Genomic DNA, 20,969 nt, shown 5'->3' with positions numbered 1-20,969 from the left:
CTGAGGGACACGGAGTCGCCAGTGACTCTGAGGCTGTCTGCACCCAACCCTGACACAGCACAAAGGCTGGGCCTGCTGCAGAAACACCCCGGGCCCCTCCCCCTCCAAGCCAGGTGCACCAAGATAGCAAGCAAGAGGGACAATCTCTCTCACATGCACGCCCAGCCCTGGCCCCGATCAAGGTGTGGAGCAAGTAGGCTCAGCCTGGCAGAATCCAAGTGTGGAGGGGGCTTAGTGTGAGGAGATTGAGCTGTGGGGTGAGAGGGTTCTGTGTGGGGCAATCTGGGTGCAGGTGGCTTGGTGGGAGGTCTGGGTGCAGGGGGGATCTGGATACATAGGGGCTCGGTGTGGGGTACCAGATGCAGGTGGAATGGGACTCTGCAGGTGGTTCAAGTGAAGATGTTCGGGGCTCAGCAGGGTGTGTGTAGGGGGATGGGGCTCAGCAGGGGTAATCTGGGTTGGGGGGCTCAGCGGGGTGTCTGGGTGCTGGGGGATTGGGGCTCAGTGGGGTGCGGTTCTGGGTGTAGGGGGCTGGTTGGGGGTGATCCAGGTGCAGGGAGGGCAGTGCTTGTTCATGTGGGGGTTTGAGTATGGAGGCTCAGCCGGGGGTGGTCTCATGATACAGGGGGTGGGGGTCTGGATGGACGGATGGGGGAGGGGTGGATCCAGATGCAGGGGGTGAGACTCAGCGGGGTGGGGTGTGGGAGGCTCGTTGGGGGAGTTCTAGGTGCAGGGGGTGAGGCTTGGTGGGGGAGTCTGGGTATGGTTGGGTGAATGGGGGAGCAGCAGTGACCTTAGTGATCTTAGTCCAAATAGGCAAGACAGACAAAGGGTTGGAAAAAGGAAGTATTATCTCCCATTTTACAGATAGGGAACTGAGGCATAGACTTGCTTCAAGTCACATTGAAAACATGTGGCAGAGTTGGGTATTGGACTCAGGTTTCTTGAGTCCCTTTCCAAATACCTGTCCTCTATTTGTTTAGCATTAGAATTGTTCTGCTTGGGTTCTGTAGTATCTCTTGTTTTGTCCACTTGAAATTTGGACCCAAGAAAAATGGGTGATGGAGCGAGTCTTTCAAATCCAGATTGAAGAGATAAAAACACCTTTCCTGGGCTTTATTTCCTGTGAAATTGGTTTAAGTGATGGGGCAGTAAAACAACACTCCCAGAATAACACACGAAACTTGGCTAGTCAGAATCTGTACATTTTAATTCCCTTTCCCCCCTTGAATACAGTCGACCAGTGTTCTTGCTCATGTATTGTTTTATAAGGTTACAATGCACAATCAGTCCCAGCTAATCTGTGTTAGTTTGTATCTATTAACCTGGTTTCTAGGATGATTTAGGGATAACTGGTTCTGTAGTGTGTCTAAATTGTCCCTTTATTAATCTCAAGATTTAAAATGGCAAGTTAAAAGCAATCTGTAGACAATTCAGATTACCAAATCTTGCTGCTGTTATCAAGGGTAAGACACTCTTGGTGCATTAGTTAGACTTCAAGGATTATTGATTGGGAAGCTGCTTGCAGTTCCTGATGCCTGTCACAAGAAGACTGTGCTGAGTTTAGATGGAGTATATGATGAGATAAAGGCTAGGTTAAAAAAGTGATTACAACTAGGGAACTGCAAATCACTGACCTCCATAGGGTTCCTCTGGTTTATCACTAATCTCACTTGCACTTGGCATTTTCCTATGATGCTGCTTTATCATTCATAGCTGAGCAAGTAATTTGGCATGGAATGAACAGGAGGGGGGTGCAGCAAGTCCAGCAGCTGCGCTTGTTGGCACTGGATATTTAAACATCTACAGTGTAGCCAGCAGCGTGCTTGGCACAAGTGTTAGCCAATAACACTTAAATAAATTGTTGTGAAGAGAATAGGAAGGCATTCATATTTAGTGCTTTCTTCAAACTGTGTTGTGTTAGATCTTTCTCATTTCTGTTCTATATGTCTGGGCAGAAATATTGAAACGAGATTTAAGAAAATTCTACTTTTGATGATGTATGATGTTTTCTATGGCCTAAAAAGCATTAGAGAGAAACAGATTGTTGATGTGAAATAGATGAAGATATTAATCAGGAGTTCTGAAATTCTCTACTAGGGGACAAGGACTAAATATCAGTAAGAGGTGAAGAGCTGATCCTTCATGGTGAGGTGGTGAGCAATTTTTTCATATACAGAAATTATAGTAGAGTGTCTCACTCAGAAGTCTTTTGTTTCTAAGATGGTTGCAGCACACCTAGGACAAATATTAGGGGCAGGGATGTCTTCATCTTGTAATCAAAATGAAGCCTATTACGCCAGGATGAGCAAGAATTGGAGTTTGGGGTCTCCATAAAAAAAAATTAGGAGTAGAAACAGGGGACCTCTATTGGAAACAGCAAGGTAGGTATGCCATAAAGTTTATGATACAGCCATACACGTTATTTCTGTCGGTGTTTTAATATGGAAAGAAGTATTAAATATTACAGAACAATAACAAAATGTACTGCAGTGCATTTTTTTGCAAGTTGTTCTATGTGTGCAGTATATATATATAGAGAGAGAGTTACCCACCAGCATCGAATTTACAGTTTGTTCATTAATAGGTTAGACAGTGATATGAGAAATTAGTTAAACATTGTTAATTCTGTGGGTGAATAAACACATAACTTATTAAGTTCTATTATTAGACATTTTAAAAACCACTAAAACAGTAGTTAAGATGATTCCCAACAATAAACTACTCATATCAACTTGACTTGAGACAATGATTTTTTTAAGACCCCTTTCAGCATTTCAGGAGGTAGACATTAATTATGAATTCCTTTAAGCATTTAAAACATTATCAAGATTTTTTTTCAGGTTAGATATAGATGAATCAGACTCTTCTGTATATTTATGGTTTGGCAAGTAGGTAGCTGTTGTCATCATAGCTGTCAAATCTACAGATATACTTCTATGTGAAACTTTCAAATGCCGTTGATTTCATGAAATGAATTGATGTAGATTTAAGTTAAAAAAAAAAAAAGCCAGGCCTTTTAAAAAATTTGGATTTTTCTCTGGACTGTATTCTAGATGTTTTATTATAAACTGAGTTTAATGCTGGATATAAGTTGACATATTAAAAATAAATAAAGAGAGAGAGAGAGAGAAAATGAACAATGAAAGGATGATTAGGAAAGTAAAGACATGTCTCAGAATTTGCTGAAAGAATTTTCTCTGTATGGGTAGTGTAGTCACACTTGTCTGTGACAAATAAATAGAGCAGCTGCCAGCTGTGGTCACTACACCATTCACATTAGATGATGAACATTGCTTTGCTTTAAAAATGCTGGCGCCTTCCAGACTGCCAGCCAAATAAATACTTGGGGGATATGTAAAAATATCTGTAGGCTCAAAAGGGTTAATTCAGCTGAAATTAAAATAATTTGCTGTACAATTAAGTTCTGTCATCCTCTCATGTGTTAAGCATTATTCTGAATCAATGGAAGAGGAGTATTTGACTTCAGACAAACACTTATAGCAGGTTCTCTGAAGTAATTCACAACTGAGTTAGTGTGGCAAACAGTTTTGCACTAACTTCCATTTTCTGTCCTGTTGTCTTTATAGTCCTTTTCTCTGATAAAATCTACATAGTCAGCATGAGGAATTTTTTGTATTTAAGTTCTTATGCAGTATTTGAGAGGTAAATTATGTTGCAATCATATATCACATTTGGGCAAAGTAAATAATTACAGTTAAAAATACTTCAGGTGTTAACTAAAATCTTAATAATGCCAGAATTAGTCCAACGTGTCTCAGTGTTTGCTAACTTGTGAAATGCCAATGGTTTAAACTGTCTAGTGAGGATTTTATACGTAGTTTGGTTTCTTCAAATCAGAGTTTTCTGGTCCAAGAGCACATATGCTAGTGGTTGCTAGATCTTTGTGAAATTTTCATTTTGAAACCATATGAAGCTCACTTCATTTGGAGTTTTGTTGCAAACACAAAACTCATCCCAGCTAATTGAAAGCTCAGCACCTTGTAAATAACCCTGGGCAGACTTAAGGTTTTGATTAAAAAACCAACTCAATGGTTTTGACTTGTCTTTTGATTCAAACGTAGAACTTGAAGCAAAACTATGGGATGTGAACCCCACTGGGATTATAACTGAAGAGAGGTGTAACAGTGCTGGTGTGTAAGTACAAGCATGGCCAATATACCTCTGTTATGGGTAAGCATACGATTCTGTCACAGAGGTCACAGATTCCATGACTTTCTAGGACCTCCGTGACTTCTTCCGGGGTGGGACAGGGTTGGAGCAGCTGTTAGCCCCAGGGCTGCCAGTATAGCGGCCCAAGGGTTGAAGCAGTGGCTGGAGTTGGGTTAGCCCCCCTGGGGCTGGAGCAGCGGCGGAGCTGGAGGAGAGGCTGGTGGTCAGCGCCAGGGCTGCTGGAGCAGCTGTCTGGAGGTCAGTCCCAGGGCTGGAGCAGCTGGCTGGCCTGGGGGCTGCCAGACCGGTGGTCCCTGGATCCCTGGACCAGTGGTGGTCAGCCCCTGCCGCAGGAGCAGTAGCAGGGCTGGAGCAGCTGCTGGAGCTCAGCCCTGGCAACGCTCTGACTATTAGGTCCACCCCCCTCCAGGCTTTTATTTTTAGTAAAAGTCAGGGACAGGTTGCAGGCTTCCATGAATTTTTGTTTATTGCCCGTGATCTCTTCCTGACTTTTACTAAAAATACCCATGACAGAATCTTAACCTCAGTTATGAGACATAGCCCTCTTAAGTGCAGGGCTTGCTCAAGACAAGCCATAATGAAGAGAGGTGAAGAGGTGTCATATGATTGCCTACTGGAGTCTTTGAGCATGTGAACATGGGGAAATTTAGTCTTGAATAAGAGTGTCACACAGGGAGTTATACTGATGTCATATAATTATATTGGTATAGTTATGCTGGTAAATTACCCCATGTAGAAAAGCCCTTAATAATGGAATGCTCCTGGTTTATTCTGGAGAAGATGAAGGTTGAGATAAGATCTTGAAAGAAGTTCTTCCATTGAGGTCTCGGAGATATCCAGTGAAGGCTATGCAGAAGGTAGGTATTTCCTCTCCCCTCCCAGCTTGCTGAAAACTAGAAAAGCTTTGAGATACTTTTCTTTTGTCTTGGATCATTTTGTGGTGATAAGCAAGCCCTGAAGAAAAAAGGGCCTTGGCCTGAACTGTAGTTTGGACTTTATTTTATCTTTCTGGATGATATATCTGCCCACTGGTTTACAATAATTGATGTTCATGCAAACCATGCAAATGAAAATTGGAAGTCAATGGGGATTCTGCCATTGAATTAAATGGAATATGGATTGAGCAGGAACATAGTGTAAAACAGAGGAAATTACTCAAGAAAAAGGAAGGGCAGAGAAGGGAGGGATGTGATAGGTTATAAAGCAAGAATGTGATTTAGAATTGTAGCCAATTAGTTCATTTTATCATCCGTTTATCATTGTTTTATGTGATGTTATGGTCAGCTCATGAAATAATAAAATAAAAGGCTACAGAATTCTGTGTATAAGGCTTTAATTGCTATTTTTTTAAACTTAAGAAAAATATAGCACTGGAGAAGTGGTCAGCTGTGGAAAGCTGGCTGAAGGAAATGGGCTTTGTGACACACAGGAAGAAAGGAGGCTTAAAGGAAATAAGTGGTGAGGAGGAAGGGAACACAATGTAGGGAAAGAAAGAAAAGAAATAGGGAATGGCTGTTAAAGAAAAAACAAAAGGGAAAACTTGCAGAAAATCTATATTACCAGGGAGTAGTGTGAAGGGGAAAGAAGGAAGAAAACAAAGAGATGCCAGTTTATTTTGTATGGTTTAAAGCTAAAATATTTCAAAATGCCCCCAAATGTTTAATTTTATTAGTGGGTGTCTAACAATTCTTGCTATGATTCAGGTTCCAAATGAACGTTTGTTATAATTTCTATTTTCCCAAACTCCTATCTACTTATGAAGTTATACAAGGCTACCTGAAACCTCCTCTGTGGCAGTGCAGTATGACCACAAATGTAATCAAGTGTACAATCTCTGCTGCAAATGAGACAGGGCATTCAAGACTAGGGATCTTGGGTTCTAGGAATTCACTTCCTTTTGGTTCTCCAGATCCCAGAGTTGTTGACTTTCAGGATATGCTGCAAGATTCCCCTGTTTCCCCCCCACCCCCCACGATTTTTCTTTGAGGTGTTATGGAGTGGATAATAGAAAATTCATTTTGGGGTTGGGATGGTTTTCTGGAGAAGATTATTTGAATGATACGTAATAACTCTGACTAATCGCTCTTAATTTTATACAGCCATAGAGAGAGATCAGTGCAATATCTAAATTACCCCCTCTCAGGCCATTTGATATTCATGGGGTATGAATTTTTTAACCTAACTAGGAGAATTTAAACGCTGACATCGACTACCACGGGCAATATCTAATACACTATGCACAGGCAACCTTAATTCTGGCATTTCCTAACTTTTGAGTACTTGACTTTGCAACTGTAAAGCTCTTTTAACATTGTTTTTGTATGTAGTTTTAAGATGTGTAATCTAAATTGCATGTTCTCCCACTCTTTCTTCTGAATCTGTAAAATGTAGCACTTTGTGTGCAGAGGAGCACCTATCTTTTTAAGCAGACGTTCTTAAAATACAAAATCTTATGAACCACCTGTAGGAATTTCCCTCCTCTCAGCTGAGATGGCATGGAATGTGAATAGTGGTGGGTAGGGGTGGGGCTTTTGTGTATCTGTGAGAATTCCATGAAGTAAGCTCTCCAGATATGTGAATCCATTGCATTTATAAAGCGTATTTTTAAAGTTGTGATCATTTTGATTCAGCGCTTCAAGATTTTCAACTGACCCCTTTTCAGATAGTGATTGTTTGATTGGTTTTGTATATTGTAATAGGAATTTCTCAGCTCCTCACACTTGAGAGAAAACGTGTGTTTTTGAGTAATATGACCCATAACTCATTTACAGTAATATCACTTAACATAGTGATATAATTGTGTTTTAGCTCTGCTCATGTCACAATTTAGAATTCCTATATTTTTAATATGTTGAGTTGAATCCCCTATAATCTCATACAGCACTCAGAGTGAATAGTGCAAAATAAGTGAGTCCCCTATAATCTCATACAGCACTCAGAGTGAATAGTGCAAAATAAGTTGTTCACTAATCTAACCAAACCAAAGAAAGCACATAATTTGATAAATTGCACTTGCTAGCTGCACATATTGTAAAAGAAGTAAGTTGTCATTTGAAAATCTGGCAGTCTCCTTCTTACTCTCCGTGGCTGGAGTCTGAGCTCTCTGTGGTCTTAACCTCAGAGTCTCTTACTATTTTAATGTATTTTTCTAGATTTATTTAGTTAGGTTCAGGGGAATGTATGCCAAGGCATTCCCTTTGCCTGGCCCTTACCAGCCAGGATTCTTGTCACCAGTGCCTCCTTGGTAGGCTGGGGAGTTACTGGAGGTTTAGGGCCTGTAGTTGGAGCAGGCAACTCCATTTCATATCAGTGTCCTGCAGCTTCGGACCACCTACAATGTCTGTCTAGCTTTCCTCGATCACATCAAGGGTTTGGTAGTTCACATGCTTACTGACAATACTGCCGTCATGTATTTTGTGAACAGGCAATAGGGAGTATGTTCCAGTGTGCTCTTCCAAGAGGTGATCAGGTTGTTGCAGTTCTGCATTGATGAGAGTATTGCTCCAATAGGCAATCATTTGCCTGGGGTCCAGAATCATCTCACAGGCCATCTCAGCAGGAATTTTTCCTGGGACCATGAGTGATGTCTGAAGCACAGTGTTTTGTGAATCATCTTTGCAGCCTGAAGCATCTTGATGATTGACCTGGTTGCTACAAGGGACAACAGGAAATGCTGTCTATTCTGCTTTCAAGGGGGTCTCAGGCCAGGCTCCTAACTAATGTCTTCTACCTCACCTGGAAATTGGCTTTCCTGTTGCTTTTCCTCCAAACTTGATCATTCCACCAGTCATCCTCAAGCTGAAAGTGGATCAGGCCAAGCTCATCCTCATTGCCCTGGCATGGCTGAGGCGGTGTTGGTTTTCCGACCTTTCGCTCTGTCGATTCAACCTCCCATATCCCTTACTCTCCATCCTGATCCGCTCACATAGAATTACGATTGTGTCCCTGTATCTAATGGTGTAGCTGCTCCATGGTTGAATGAGGAGGAGGAGCGATGTTTGGCGGCTGTTCGACAGGTCCTACTTATTAGTAGACAGTCCTCTACCAGGATGACCTCTTCGGCAAAATGGAAATCTTTTTCAGTGTGATAATTGGTCTGCGGAGTTCAGCTAATGCTGGCTAGTATCCAAGATATCATGGAGTATTTTCTGATTCTTCAGTCATCGGGCCTTACGCTTAGCCCATTGAGGGTGCATCTAGTGGTGATCTCAGTCTTTCATCCACCCATTCATGGTAGATTGGTATTTTCCAATGCCATGGGTAGCAAGATTCTTGAAAGATACCCTCTGTTCTCCATCCGCCAATGTGGGAACTGGTTCCCTTGTGCGACCTTAACATAGTCTTAGTAGCTCTTATGGCACCTTTGTTTGAGCCTGTGGTGTCCTGCCCCATGCTTCACTTCTGTCAAAAAATGCATTCCTTGCGGCGATAACCTCTGAGAGGCGAGTGTGTGAGTTGCAGGGTTTGATCGCAAAGCCTCTTACATACAGTTCTCCAGAGATAAAGCAACATTGCAGCTGCACCCAAAATTTTTGTTTAAAGTAGTCTGAGTTTCATTTAAACTAGGCTGTATATTTGCCTATGTTTTTTCTTGAGCCACAGTCATCTCCAGAGGAGCAGGGTCTTCACGCATTGGACATGAGACGATATCTGGCCTTTTATCTGAACAGGGCTAAACCCTTTTGGGCTTCGTCTCTTCTGTTTGTGTCATAAGCAGACCGGATGAAGGGACAGGCAGTCTCCTCACTGATGATCTCTGAATGAGTAACTTTTTGCCTCCAGATTGCATACAAAACCGCATCAGCTACGCCCCCTCTATGGGTGTGAGCTTATTCTGTGAGAGTGTAAGCTACATCAATAGTATTCTTAAGTGACGTCTCAATATTGGACATTTACAGGACTGTCACCTGGTCACTGATACATACAATTATGAACCATTACACCATTATTGCAGCATCCAGAGCAGATGCAAACTTTGGGAAGGCAGTTCTGTAGTCCTTGTTTAAGGAGACTCTGAGCTCCACCTCCTGCAGGTATTGCTTGTGAATCATTTAAGTGGAATACATGGCTGAATCTACTAGAAGAAGAAGTTATTTACTGTAACTGGCTCTTCAAGCTGTGATGCTGATGTGTATTCCACAACCACCCTCTGTACACCTTCTGCATTTGAGTCTAGTCTCTGAGTGTTCGGTGCTAAGAAACTGAGGGAGTCGGAGCTGCACTGCCTCATATAGCCAGGGAAGTGTTTATGGCCATGAGGTGCGAGCGCTGCCACTCTGTGGGTACTGTGAGGTAAAATTCTCCAGCTTCAGTGCAGTGGCTGCATGCATACCTCAGTGGAATACACATAATTTCTCAAAGAACTACAGTTACAGTAGGTAACCACTTCATTTCTCTGACAAGTCTGCCCCTCAAAATGTTACTGGTGTGCTTCTCTATTATCCTAAACCTTTAGAGAATCTGGGTGACTAACAGGACTCTTTTTTAGGGTACCATCTATTGCTAGGGACTTCAATTTTGAACATTATGCAATGTGTTTTAAATGTCATTAAATGCATGAGTGATCTCTGACATGTATGAGACACCATGTCTAGATCTTTCTTGTTTATTAATGGAATGAGTGGGGCATGGTCTATCACAAACTTGAAATTATCAAGACTTTTCAAATAGCTTGCTTACTTCTGCTATGGCAGTTGGCTTGCTGTAAATATTGTCTCTTTCTTTGTCTTGGGATATGTCACCATGCCTGGTACTGATCATAGCTGAGAGGGCCAGTCTCAAGTCAGACTGTGAAAATATTGGGCAGACACTTCTACACTGGTGGTATATTCTATACAATAATTAGATATAACCAAACCAGCAACAAATGTGTGCTCCTGGATCGCTATATTGGTTTAATATGGAGCCACAGACAGTCCTCTTAGACACTCCAGCCTATACTACCACCCAGACAAACTGGACTTCTCTGATAATATGTTGTTAATACCAGAAATCACCACACATTAAGTTCTTCGAGCCTCAAGGGGCCAGTCACTTACACAGGTCAATGGATGCTCAGAAACTTACATCAAGGAGAATGCTGTAGCCAATACTTTAATAAACTAACTAAAGATTTATTAGCTAAAAATCAAGTATGTATTCCAAAACAAATAGCAGGGATGTTAAATCTGTTACGTTGCCAAAATAGTTTTTGGGGACTTTAGTCCTTTTGTTCAAAATTTCTCCTGTCAGAATTCACCAGTCCAGAGATGGGGTAACAAAGAGGTATTGTAAGAGTAGGATTTTATATTTGTATTAGAGGTTATAATAATTGAGGGTTATAATAATGTAGTTTGCATTAAATGTATTAATGTCTGATTTGATTTCATCCTGCCAGCCACCCATTTTGATTTCAAGGCGAGAATAGACCAGAATATTCCTTATGGCTGACTATGGTCACCTTTTGTTTTAGGATAAGATTTCATTACAGTGTTTGCTATAAGGTGACGGCCATTGTTATAGCGAGATGGTCAAGGAAGGAGGAGTAAAGAGACTTAATGACACTGGAGAACCATCAACGCGCATCCATAATGAAGGAAGGGCAGATTGACGACCCTGAGGTGGAGGCTGGCACCCCTAAAGACAAGACAATTAATTAAATTGAAACCAGGACAGGATGACCCTCTCGGAGGTGTTTTGGAATATTAACATCAAAAGATAACACCAATTAAGGAATAACGGGTCACAAACTGACACAGCAAAATCCATAGACTTCAACAGAGAAAAAAAGACTATAAGAACAGGGTGCTTGGCCATGGGACTTCGGGTTTGTCTTGCCACAACTCCAGGAGCATCAGATCATGACTGACAGAGCCCGACTCTTCTCTGCGACCAATCTGGCTGGCCACTAAATTGATCCAGACTCTGGACTGGTAACTATAAACATCAACTGGCAGGACTGTGTGTGTGTGAGAGAGAGAGACTGAAAAGCATATGCTAACTGCTGTATTCTCAGTAAATGCGGCGTGCTACCTTCTCCCCTATAAAAGATCTCGTGTGCTTCGTATGGGCATAACAGTATCCAGGGGCCTAAGTTCTCGCTTTTTAGATCTTGACCCTTTTTGCTGGAAAAATGCTTGCTGTGTTATGGGTTAGACTGTCCCATGGCAGACGTGCTTTGACATCAGTTCTTTATATGAATTGCAAATTTTTGATTGCATCTTTTGCATACGTGCTGACTGAGGTGTCTTTGGGAATGACATGCAGAGGCTCCTGTTTACAGTTCCTTTGTTATTCCTGAAGAGCTAAGCTGAGGGCATTTCTCAGACTCACAACATGTTTGAGTTACAAACATACAGCAAAATTTCATAATTCTATACACATTATAACCAGATAATAATACTCAGATTAGAACTTTTCCAATGATACCTCACAAGGTATACTTTGTACAAGATTTATCACAATTTTGTAAAAGTGGTGACCCATATTCGTCTAGATGGTCACCTTCCCCTTTAGACATCGTCATGGGCCATACCTGGAGATGGGGACATAAAGCCATCTGGAACAATATTTTATAGGCTTCCAAATTCTGTGTGTAACTGGAGTAGCTCCCCACCTAGACCAGCTGGCATCTGCTGAAGAGACTGCAGACTTGGGAGCATAAAATGCTAGCCCTGGGGATGTGGCCAGTATATTCTTTATATCCTCAAAAGCATGCTCCAGTACTTTATCCCAAAGCTGTACAGTCTGTTTTTAAAAAAGGAGTACTTGTGGCACCTTAGAGGCTAATCAATTTATTTGAGCATAAGCTTTCGTGAGCTACAGCTCACTTCATCGGATGCATACTGTGGAAAGTTTAGAAGATCTTATTATATACACACAAAGCATGAAAAAATACCTCCTCCAATCCCACTCTCCTGCTGGTAATAGCTTATCTAAAGTGATCACTCTCCTTACAATGTGTATGATAATCAAGTTTGGCCATTTCCAGCACAAATCCAGGTTTTCTCACACCCCCACACACCCTCCCCCCCCACAAACTCACTCTCCTGCTGCTAATAGCTTATCTAAAGTGACCACTCTCCTTACAATGTGTATGATAATCAAGGTGGGCCATTTCCAACACAAATCCAGGTTTTCTCACCCCTCCCCCCCACAAACGCACTCTCCTGCTGGTAATAGCTTATCCAAAGTGACCACTCTCCTTACATTGTGTATGATAATCAAGGTGGGCCATTTCCAGCACAAATCCAGGGTTTAACAAGAACGTCTGAAGGTGATGGCCGTCAGCCCCAACTAAAACCCCTCCAACGCATTATTAAGGATCTACAACCTATCCTGAAGGATGACCCAACACTCTCACAAATCTTGGGAGACAGGCCAGTCTGACTGCTGAATTGGAATTCATTTGCAAATTGGATACAATTAATTTAGGCTTGAATAGAGACTGGGAGTGGCTTAGTCATTATGCAAGGTAGCCTATTTCCCCTTGTTTTTTCCTACCCCCCTCCCCCCCGACGTTCTTGTTAAACCCTGGATTTGTGCTGGAAATGGCCCACCTTGATTATCATACACAATGTAAGGAGAGTGGTCACTCTGGATAAGCTATTAGCAGCAGGAGAGTGAGTTTGTGGGGGAGGGGGGTGAGAAAACCTGGATTTGTGTTGGAAATGGCCCAACTTGATTATCATACACATTGTAAGGAGAGTGATCACTATAGATAAGCTATTAACAGCAGGAGAGTGGGATGGGAGGAGGTATTTTTTCATGCTTTGTGTGTATATAATAAGATCTTCTAAACTTTCCACAGTATGTATCCGATGAAGTGAGCTGTAGCTCACGAAAGCTTATGCTCAAATAAATTGGTTAGTCTCTAAGGTGCCACAAGTACTCCTTTTCTTTTTGCGAATACAGACTAACACGTCTGTTACTCTGAAACCAGTCTGTTTTAAGTATTTCATAAAAGGTTTGGCCTTTAGAGGACTGATTTGGTGTGACTTGCTCCAATTTTTTATCATACTGAGGAATCACATCAGTTCTCATGAATTTCTAGGTGATGGCATTTCAACTATAGTTTTCACTATTCTGAATCATTTCTCAGAACAAATCTATATGGTGTGGTGAAATTTTCTGCCCCCAGTAGGGTGGGGTACTGTGGGCCTGCCATGCCTTTATACTGAATGTATAAAATATTCATTTTACTTGTGTCTAACAATTCCTACTTGTTACATAAACCATCTATATATGATGATTTTTGCAGTCTTTGTAATTTACTGTTGCACAAATATTTGTTTTAAAACCTGCCTGGAATATTGCATACTTTAGTCAAAGTTGTTTATCATTTGGTGTAAGAGTCTCATTTTCAGGAAAGAAAATGCTGAGTCTGGTTAACATGAGCAGTATGATTCATGCTACTTCAAATAATTTTGCATGCTAGGTGTTTTATTTGTTTGGTTCCTGATGGTTGTTGGAGGCAAATTGCTTCCGCAGAAAAATGTTCTCTTCTCTCTCTCTCTCTCTCTTTTTTTTTTTTTTTTTTACAGCAATGCTCCCAATTTACAAGCAAATTAGAATAGAATATTTGTAGTAACCAATATGTTAATAACCAGGCAGAGATGATTTTCTAGGAGGAGTTAGACATTTTTCTATTTTAAGTAGTAATTTGTAATTGTATAAAATGAACAAGATGAACTTTTGCTTAGTAGGCAAAAATTTAAACCAGTAAAGAATTGGCATTTAAAATTGGTAAATATCTAAAGCTAACAGTTTTCATTCCATATTATCTAGTTCATTGCACTCTTTTTTTATTTAATGTTTAATATTTTGCACAAGATTTTCTGAGCTGTATTCTATTTCTGAGTGCACCAAGAGTGCTGCAATTCAGCAATATTCATTGTTAAAGCAAAGTGCAGATTTGGAATTGTGTTTTCTGATTTATACTAAAAGATATTACAAAATACATGTATCATATGTGGGGGAGGTTTCTTTCATTGGTTGCTAAATAAGCATAGACATTTTCAAATGCTTCAAGTGTTGTGAGCTTTTAATGTTGTGGGTATCGTTGGTTTATTAATCACTGTCTTCAGATTAGGGTTTGAATAGTGTGTTTGGATATTTTTTTGAGTACAATACTATGTTTGTTACACTTGGGACAGGTATCTAGTTAATGTTTTCTTTAGTCAGTGATTGTCTTTTCAACCATCTTTGATGGTGAGGCAACACTCAGGAGGCTGTTCCTACTCAATTTTAATGTTAAACATTTGAGATTTAATAGAAAACCTCAAAACCACATTTTAAGGCTGGATGCTGTAAATACTTGACTTCAGTGGCATATTGCTGGTGACAAGCACTATCCCTTGTGGTGTTTCCAGCATTGGGACTTCAATTTGTACAGCTGGTATGAGCAAGTAGTAAATTTTGAAAAGACTCACATCACATGCTTGATAAATCTGAGAATACAATGACCACAGAAAGATTAGAACATATCAGTGAATAATTGCGTGGAGGATATTGCAAACTCTGGCTTCTTTTTGAAACAAATGATTGCCTGAGCTTAAATTTAAAACCTATGAGCACAACATCTCCACCTTCCATTCCCACCTCCTCCTCACTTTTTTCCCACTCGTATCTAATCGGTCACTCATTCTCTATTCCTTTTCCACTTTCCCTCCTTGTTTATTCCATACCCCACTTTCATTATTGGTTCCTCTTCACCATTTGCTTTCCCCCTCCATCCCACACAGCACCTTCCTCACTTCCACTGTGTGGGTGTGAATAAGATGGGAATGGGGAGGATAGAGCAGGGAGAAGTTCTTTCCCTGTCAGTTCTGGACAGCATAAGCAAACAGAATCCGGGAGCCGTGGAACACCATCTTCCACCACCCCCTGCCACTATAAGCATTGGCAGGGGTCAGAAAGATGAAGCTCTAGAAAGTCTCCCCCAGGTCCTGCATACCGAAACAACCAGGGTAAGGGGTGGGGCCCTGGATTGTGTCTCCTCCCACTCAGCCAGCAGTACTGGAAATGACTGTAGTAAATGGAGCTCTGAAGCACTTTCCCACCCCTTTATGGTATTGCCTGGGGAGTGGCTGTTCATATGGAGAGCCATGGAGCATCTTTCTCACTGTTGATCATTGCTACCAGTTGTGACCAGAATAAGGGTGGAGCACTGTAGTACCTTCCAACCCCTCACACCTTCCAACCCCAGCCAGTAACATGTGAGGGCAGCTGCTCTGCATGATGAGCACAACCCTGTGTGTGGTGCCTGCAAGCCAGGAGACACAGCCTTACAAAAGTATGGCTAAGTGGGAAAGTCTGGCTGTTGCCTTGAATGGGTAGGTTAATTGAGCTTTTTGTATGGTTAAAGTTTTCTCCTGAGATGAAGGTTTTAAAGGATGAGTGAGCATATGTGGGTTTCCAAGGTTGATTAGATCAATCATAGATTTCAGAATTACTCTTTTTCTGTTACATTTTAATTTGTTAGCAAAAGAAGTTATTGCCTGCCTTGTAGTTTGGGGGTGGGGAGATGGGAACTGTCCTAAATAGCTCTGAACTTTTGCTTCATTGAGAACTAAATCAGAGTTGCAGTGAAATGCTGATTTCCTGAAAGCCTAAACTAAAGCTGCTGCTTTACATTTTTCTTTCCTCACCACCCCATGTCTTTATTAATACATGGAAGAACCTATTTAAAAAAAAATCCACGCTAATTGTCACTTAAATGGTTTGTTAAATTAGTTTGTGCTTGTTGCACAGGTAACTCCTCTTGCTGCACTACGGAATACCAGTAAAGGGATATGTACCACCGCCTGCACTCCTTTTTAGTTTATTGTGTTGTGGCATTTGTTTCAAATGTGGATATACCCTAGTAGCTCTATTGATTCTTCCCGCCAAATGATTATGTGAGATGTCTTTATTAAAAATGGCAACAGTTACATGACATTACAGTAACCTGTTGTGAATTACTTGGTTTTACTTTCTGTATTTCACAAATTTGAATTTTTGTGCACCCCTGCATGCACTTGTTCTCCCTTCCCTAGGCATCTGAATGTGGTTTTCATTTTGTGCTTAGGAACCGGAGGGTTATGGTCTCCAGAATTATGATGATTCTGCTGCCAGCACTTTCTTCTTGGTTTTCCAATTTTTGTATTGTTTTCATCTGTTGTTATAGCACCGTGTCTGCATTTGGGAGAGTAGGATGTAACTACTCTAAGATTGTGGACTGTTTTTTGTTCTGTGATTCAACTAGCAGGGGTGTACTCATCATGTTAACACCACAGCCCAAACGTTTTACCACTTCAGTTCTGAGTTCCAAATACTTTGGTTACGAGTCTGGACATCCAGTTTTATATGTCAGCTTCCTGCATCCCATCAATTTACATCACGGCTTCTTTCTGATACCACTTTTCCAAATAGTACTGCCAGCATTAGAAATGTTCATTTTGCTTATAACAGATCGATAGCTATAACAATGTACAAAAGTTGATAGACTAAAGAGTGACATTTAACCATATAAAAGAAATATATGAATAAGCCCACATTTAACCTGGCAACTTGCTTTCTGTACACTGCACAGGGCTTCAGGTTTTGTTTTAATGTTGTGCTGGCAAATATTTTTAATGTAAAATGTCTAGTCAGTTCAAAAATGGGTTTATTTCAAACTTTTTTTCTTTTGCTTTGTAGGAAAAACATCAGATAGGGGTCCGTTTCCACTATATGGCAGAGACCCAGGACTACCAGGTTGTCAAGTAAGTGTGGTGATCATTGAAAAGAAGTTGAATTATCTTCATTCAGTAGTTAGTTGAATTGACTTTTGGACATTTCAGGCTAATAGTTCTTACCTAAGACAGAAATGAATGTCAAGGTCTAATAGCACTGGCTTGAATTGTACTTTGTGAGATCTGGTGCTCTCCAACTGCCTCACAAACCTTTTGTGTGTATGTTTGAGGTGAGTTGAGTGCTTGTGAAAGGGGAACTGTTCCACAGTTCTGGAGACTCAAGTCCTTTATTTAACAAAAGAATGGATATATATACTATGAGTGCTATATATTTGGCACCTTGCTTCCCCTTTGCTTTACCCCTTTCCTAGATTGGATCATCTTGGGCTAAGCCCTTTCAATTTTTGGCCTCCTTGCCAGCTGGTGTGATTTATTTCATGTAGGCCACCAAACCATGAACTTCCAACAACTACTGACTTAGCTGGATTTGAATAGTAATCTGGAGGACTGAGCCCCTGTATATAAAAACCCCATCCCTTCAGTCTTCTGGTTTTTTTTCCTCCCTGTGCCTTTGTGTATTCTTCTGCCAATGTGCTTTCATCCTGACCTGTAACTACTCAGGTTTTCCAGTCTTGGACCAAGTTTTTCAAAAGTGGCTAGTGATTTTTGGGTGCTGCTGTTTGCGGGATCTCTAACTTCAGATTTCAGAAAATGCTGATCATTCACTACCCCAAATTAGGACATTTTAAGGCCTTTCAAGGTGTGAACCCAGAAACAGAGGTGCTCAGAATCACTTGTCTGAAAATCTCACCCTTCTTTTTTTCTTGAGCAGACAACTAGTCAGGCCAAATTGTCAGTCAGGGTGGAATGTGCACTCATTGAGTCCACCAGATTAATTTTCATTTGTGACTCAAGTTACAATTTGAAGTCAGTTTTCTAGATGTGAAATGTTGGTAGTGTACATAATACAGTGCATTAGCAAACTCTCCTATTTCTTCTGTTTAAAGTTAATGCTCCTTAAGGCAGATAATATCCTCAGATTTCTACATTTTTTCACCAACATAATCCTGTGTTATTTTTTATAATAAATGGTTTTAGTAATGTTTAAAATAAGTTGTAAGCTGCAAGCGTATTTCCATTTCAGTGTCAATATGTTCATTTTAGATAAACCTTTTTTTTCCAGATGTAGCTCATAGCCAGAACAATTTATAAAACAAAATGTGTTAGCCCTTTTCTTAAATGTGTACATTTTTTAAACTACACTTTGACAGTACTCCTGAATTTATGGTGAAAACCAAATGTTGTTTTGCCAACATTTTTAAATAACTAGTGTATTACATGTCTAGTGCTAGGAGAGAATTTAATTTGTGATTATTTATTTTCAGTGGGGAAAATATATTCTTATTTCCAGTAAACATTCTAGTCACTTTGAACTAGTGTTTTCAGGAATGTCTAACCTTGGAAAAACTTAGCTCTTGAATTTGACACTTGTCCAAGTCTCTAAATAGTAGTTTGTAAGGCGTGAAAAGGCAGCACCATGTGGCAATACTGATTGTAGCACGGTTTCTCCTATTAAGTAAGGGTCATCTTGATTCCTCTACTCCTTCTCTTCTCTACGACACAGATGTTGCAAACAAAGACCCATTTGTATCTGTACTGCGAAGCTCTTATTAATATTCGGTCTCCCAAAAAGAACCAGTACCTCTTTAAATGCGAGTTATGGACTTCACGTTATTGCTAGTCTAGACAGTGGTAGATTGTATTAACATTATTAGTGTTGTTCAAACAAGTCAGTATGTGCAATATTTAAATATAATAATTTAAATTTGACATTATTTTGGAAGCAGGCTAATTTACTGATTACTTTCATTTGTGCTAATTTTTTATATTGCAGAACAGGTTTATAATCAAATTATATAAAACTGTTTGGTTCCGCAGTGGTAAGAGGTTAACTTTGCTTGTAGTTTTGCTTCAAAGAAATTGGTTTTGTATGCCCATTTTTTAGTGACGCCAGTTCTCTATTTTATTTTAATTTCTGTTGATGAAACTATTTTGAAACCAAAAGCTTCTTTATTCTAATCTTTTTTTATTTTGTTTTGTTAAAAGATTTTCCTGGAAGTTGTAAATAAATGGGAAAAATAGTTTTTAGTAGATGAGATTCCTGTTTTAGTTTTGATCTCAGTTGTCTTTTTTAAAGTTTTGTTTTGTTTTTACTTTACAAATATAAGATTTCTTAATGTTTACAGGGGGATTAGAATTAAGATACTGTAAAATCTGTTGATTTAATTATTTTCAGTGAAGTTCTGTGACAGACCACAACTTGTGCTTTAACTTAAACTTCTCTTCAAGGTACATAATACAATATCTCTTATGTTATAATTGATCATCTTGCTGATTTAGATGTGGTGCTGTGTGACATGGATCTCTGTAGAGACCTGTTTGTAACTCAACATTGTGGTTACAATGATAACTGGTGCAAGTGATGTGGAAATGGGGTGGGGTTTTTATTTGACTTCTTATTAGTTGAATTGGGACCTGAATGAGAATTTTCTAGCAGAATTAGTAATGTGAAATGTATAATACGTTTAGTACCATTTTCAGGAGTGCCTCAGTTTCATTCTCAAAAGAGACTTATGCACTTAAGTTCCTAAGTCTTATTGAAGGTTAGTGGAACTTAAGCTCTTAAGTCCCTATGTCACTTAGGCTCTTTTGAAAATTTTACTGTAAATCTTCAAAGGCATTTTTTATTTATCTTTGTAAAACTTTTAATGCACTAAAATGTATATGCTGCATGTTTAAACACATAGAAAACTATTAAGAAATAATTATAAATATATTGAAATTACTCAATAGGGAGCTTGAGTTTTCAAAGTTACTTTTAGCAAAAAGTTTTTCAGATGCTTTTCTGCTCCCTCTTTGAGTATTAAGCTTTTGGGGCCAATTACTTTTTGTTTTTTAGCCCAATCCTGCAAAAACACATGTAAATAACTTTGTTCATGTGAGTTGTTGTTTCATCTCAGCGGCACCATTCATGTGTAAAATTATTTACTTACATAAACGTTTTGTAATATCAGACCCTTCATTTTTATCCCATGTAGCGTGAAGAATGCCAGTACTTAACAATGCCCAGTAGGCAGTTTTCCTGAATTATGGTGCAGCCTACTACAGTTTTCCAGTTTATCACAAAAACTATTCCCGCAAACCAAACAAGCTTTGTGTGCGGCTTCTGGTATTTTAACCCATAGAAAATTGGATTGTCCAGATGTTTAATGACCTGATTCTGCTTCCCTCCTTTTGGCTTCAATGCATTTTGCCTCCCACCTTTGGATCCTTGGTATGTCCTGCACCTTTCTGTCTCCTACAGCTTCTCTCCTTTGGAAAATGCAAACCCTCAAGGAGACACCTAGTAAGATGGTCGAATTGAGCCGTAACCAAACCAGTGATTGTCATTGTTTTTTAGAAGAAATCCAGAAATTGTGATCTACTAATAGAATAAAGTGCTATGCTAGGCCACTTTATAAAAACACCGTATTTGGTGTCCCTTTAAATTGGGTTTATGTTTATATTTTTCTATGTGGAATCACACTATCAATTTAAGTTTTGTGGGTTTTTTTAATTGTTTCTCTGTAAACCTTAAAGAGTGCTTTATTTTGAAATGAGTTCTTGTAAATAAGGGAAAGTGCCTCTTTTCATCAAGTTTATATGTTATAAGACTGAAAACTAGATGTTCTGTTAGTGAAATGAACAGAGATTACATTTCACATTTTGAATTGTGAATGCATGGCTGGATTTTAACCAGGTTCATGAAAGTATCTGGAGATCAGCGCACATATATTTAACGATTCAGATTTTAGTTTTTATACTAAGCAATCAAATCTGCATTATCTTTAAAATGCACCCTAGGTAAATAGGGAGGTCATAAACAATGTAACTGTATGTTAAGGTTCACAGCTATGGTTGGATTAAATCTTAATTATATAGTAACATTTTGTACATATAGGAAAATAATATATTAAATGCTCTACTTTGGTGAATCCAGACAATCACGAAGGAATAATGGAACGTAGTGCTGGATTTTTTGAA

At 39.7% G+C, this 20,969-nt stretch overlaps 1 protein-coding gene and 1 long non-coding RNA gene across 9 annotated transcripts in view; both read left to right on the top strand.

Moving 5' to 3' along the window:
• The window catches only part of TCF12 (transcription factor 12), a 281,050-nt gene that overhangs the window by 167,556 nt on the left and 92,525 nt on the right, over window positions 1-20,969 (top strand). For all 6 annotated transcript variants that reach the window (XM_073303768.1, XM_073303770.1, XM_073303769.1 and 3 more), the window contains one exon: window positions 16,852-16,916. In XM_073303768.1, coding sequence (XP_073159869.1) covers window positions 16,852-16,916 — 65 coding nt within the window. The remainder of the gene's footprint in view (window positions 1-16,851; window positions 16,917-20,969) is intronic.
• On the top strand, window positions 788-5,770 carry LOC140894903 (uncharacterized). 3 transcript variants are annotated; one of them, XR_012153990.1, is made up of 3 exons: window positions 788-2,148; window positions 4,086-4,158; window positions 4,975-5,770. It is a non-coding gene; the product is annotated as an uncharacterized lncRNA (long non-coding RNA). The 3 variants fall into 3 exon arrangements; XR_012153989.1 differs by having other exon boundaries at window positions 4,086-4,194; XR_012153988.1 differs by having other exon boundaries at window positions 4,086-4,194; window positions 4,972-5,770.

Source organism: Lepidochelys kempii, chromosome 10, assembly GCF_965140265.1.
Source record: "Lepidochelys kempii isolate rLepKem1 chromosome 10, rLepKem1.hap2, whole genome shotgun sequence".
Taxonomy (NCBI): domain Eukaryota; kingdom Metazoa; phylum Chordata; order Testudines; family Cheloniidae; genus Lepidochelys; species Lepidochelys kempii.
Note: the sequence above shows the minus strand (reverse complement) of the source record. Positions and strands in the feature narration are given on the sequence as shown.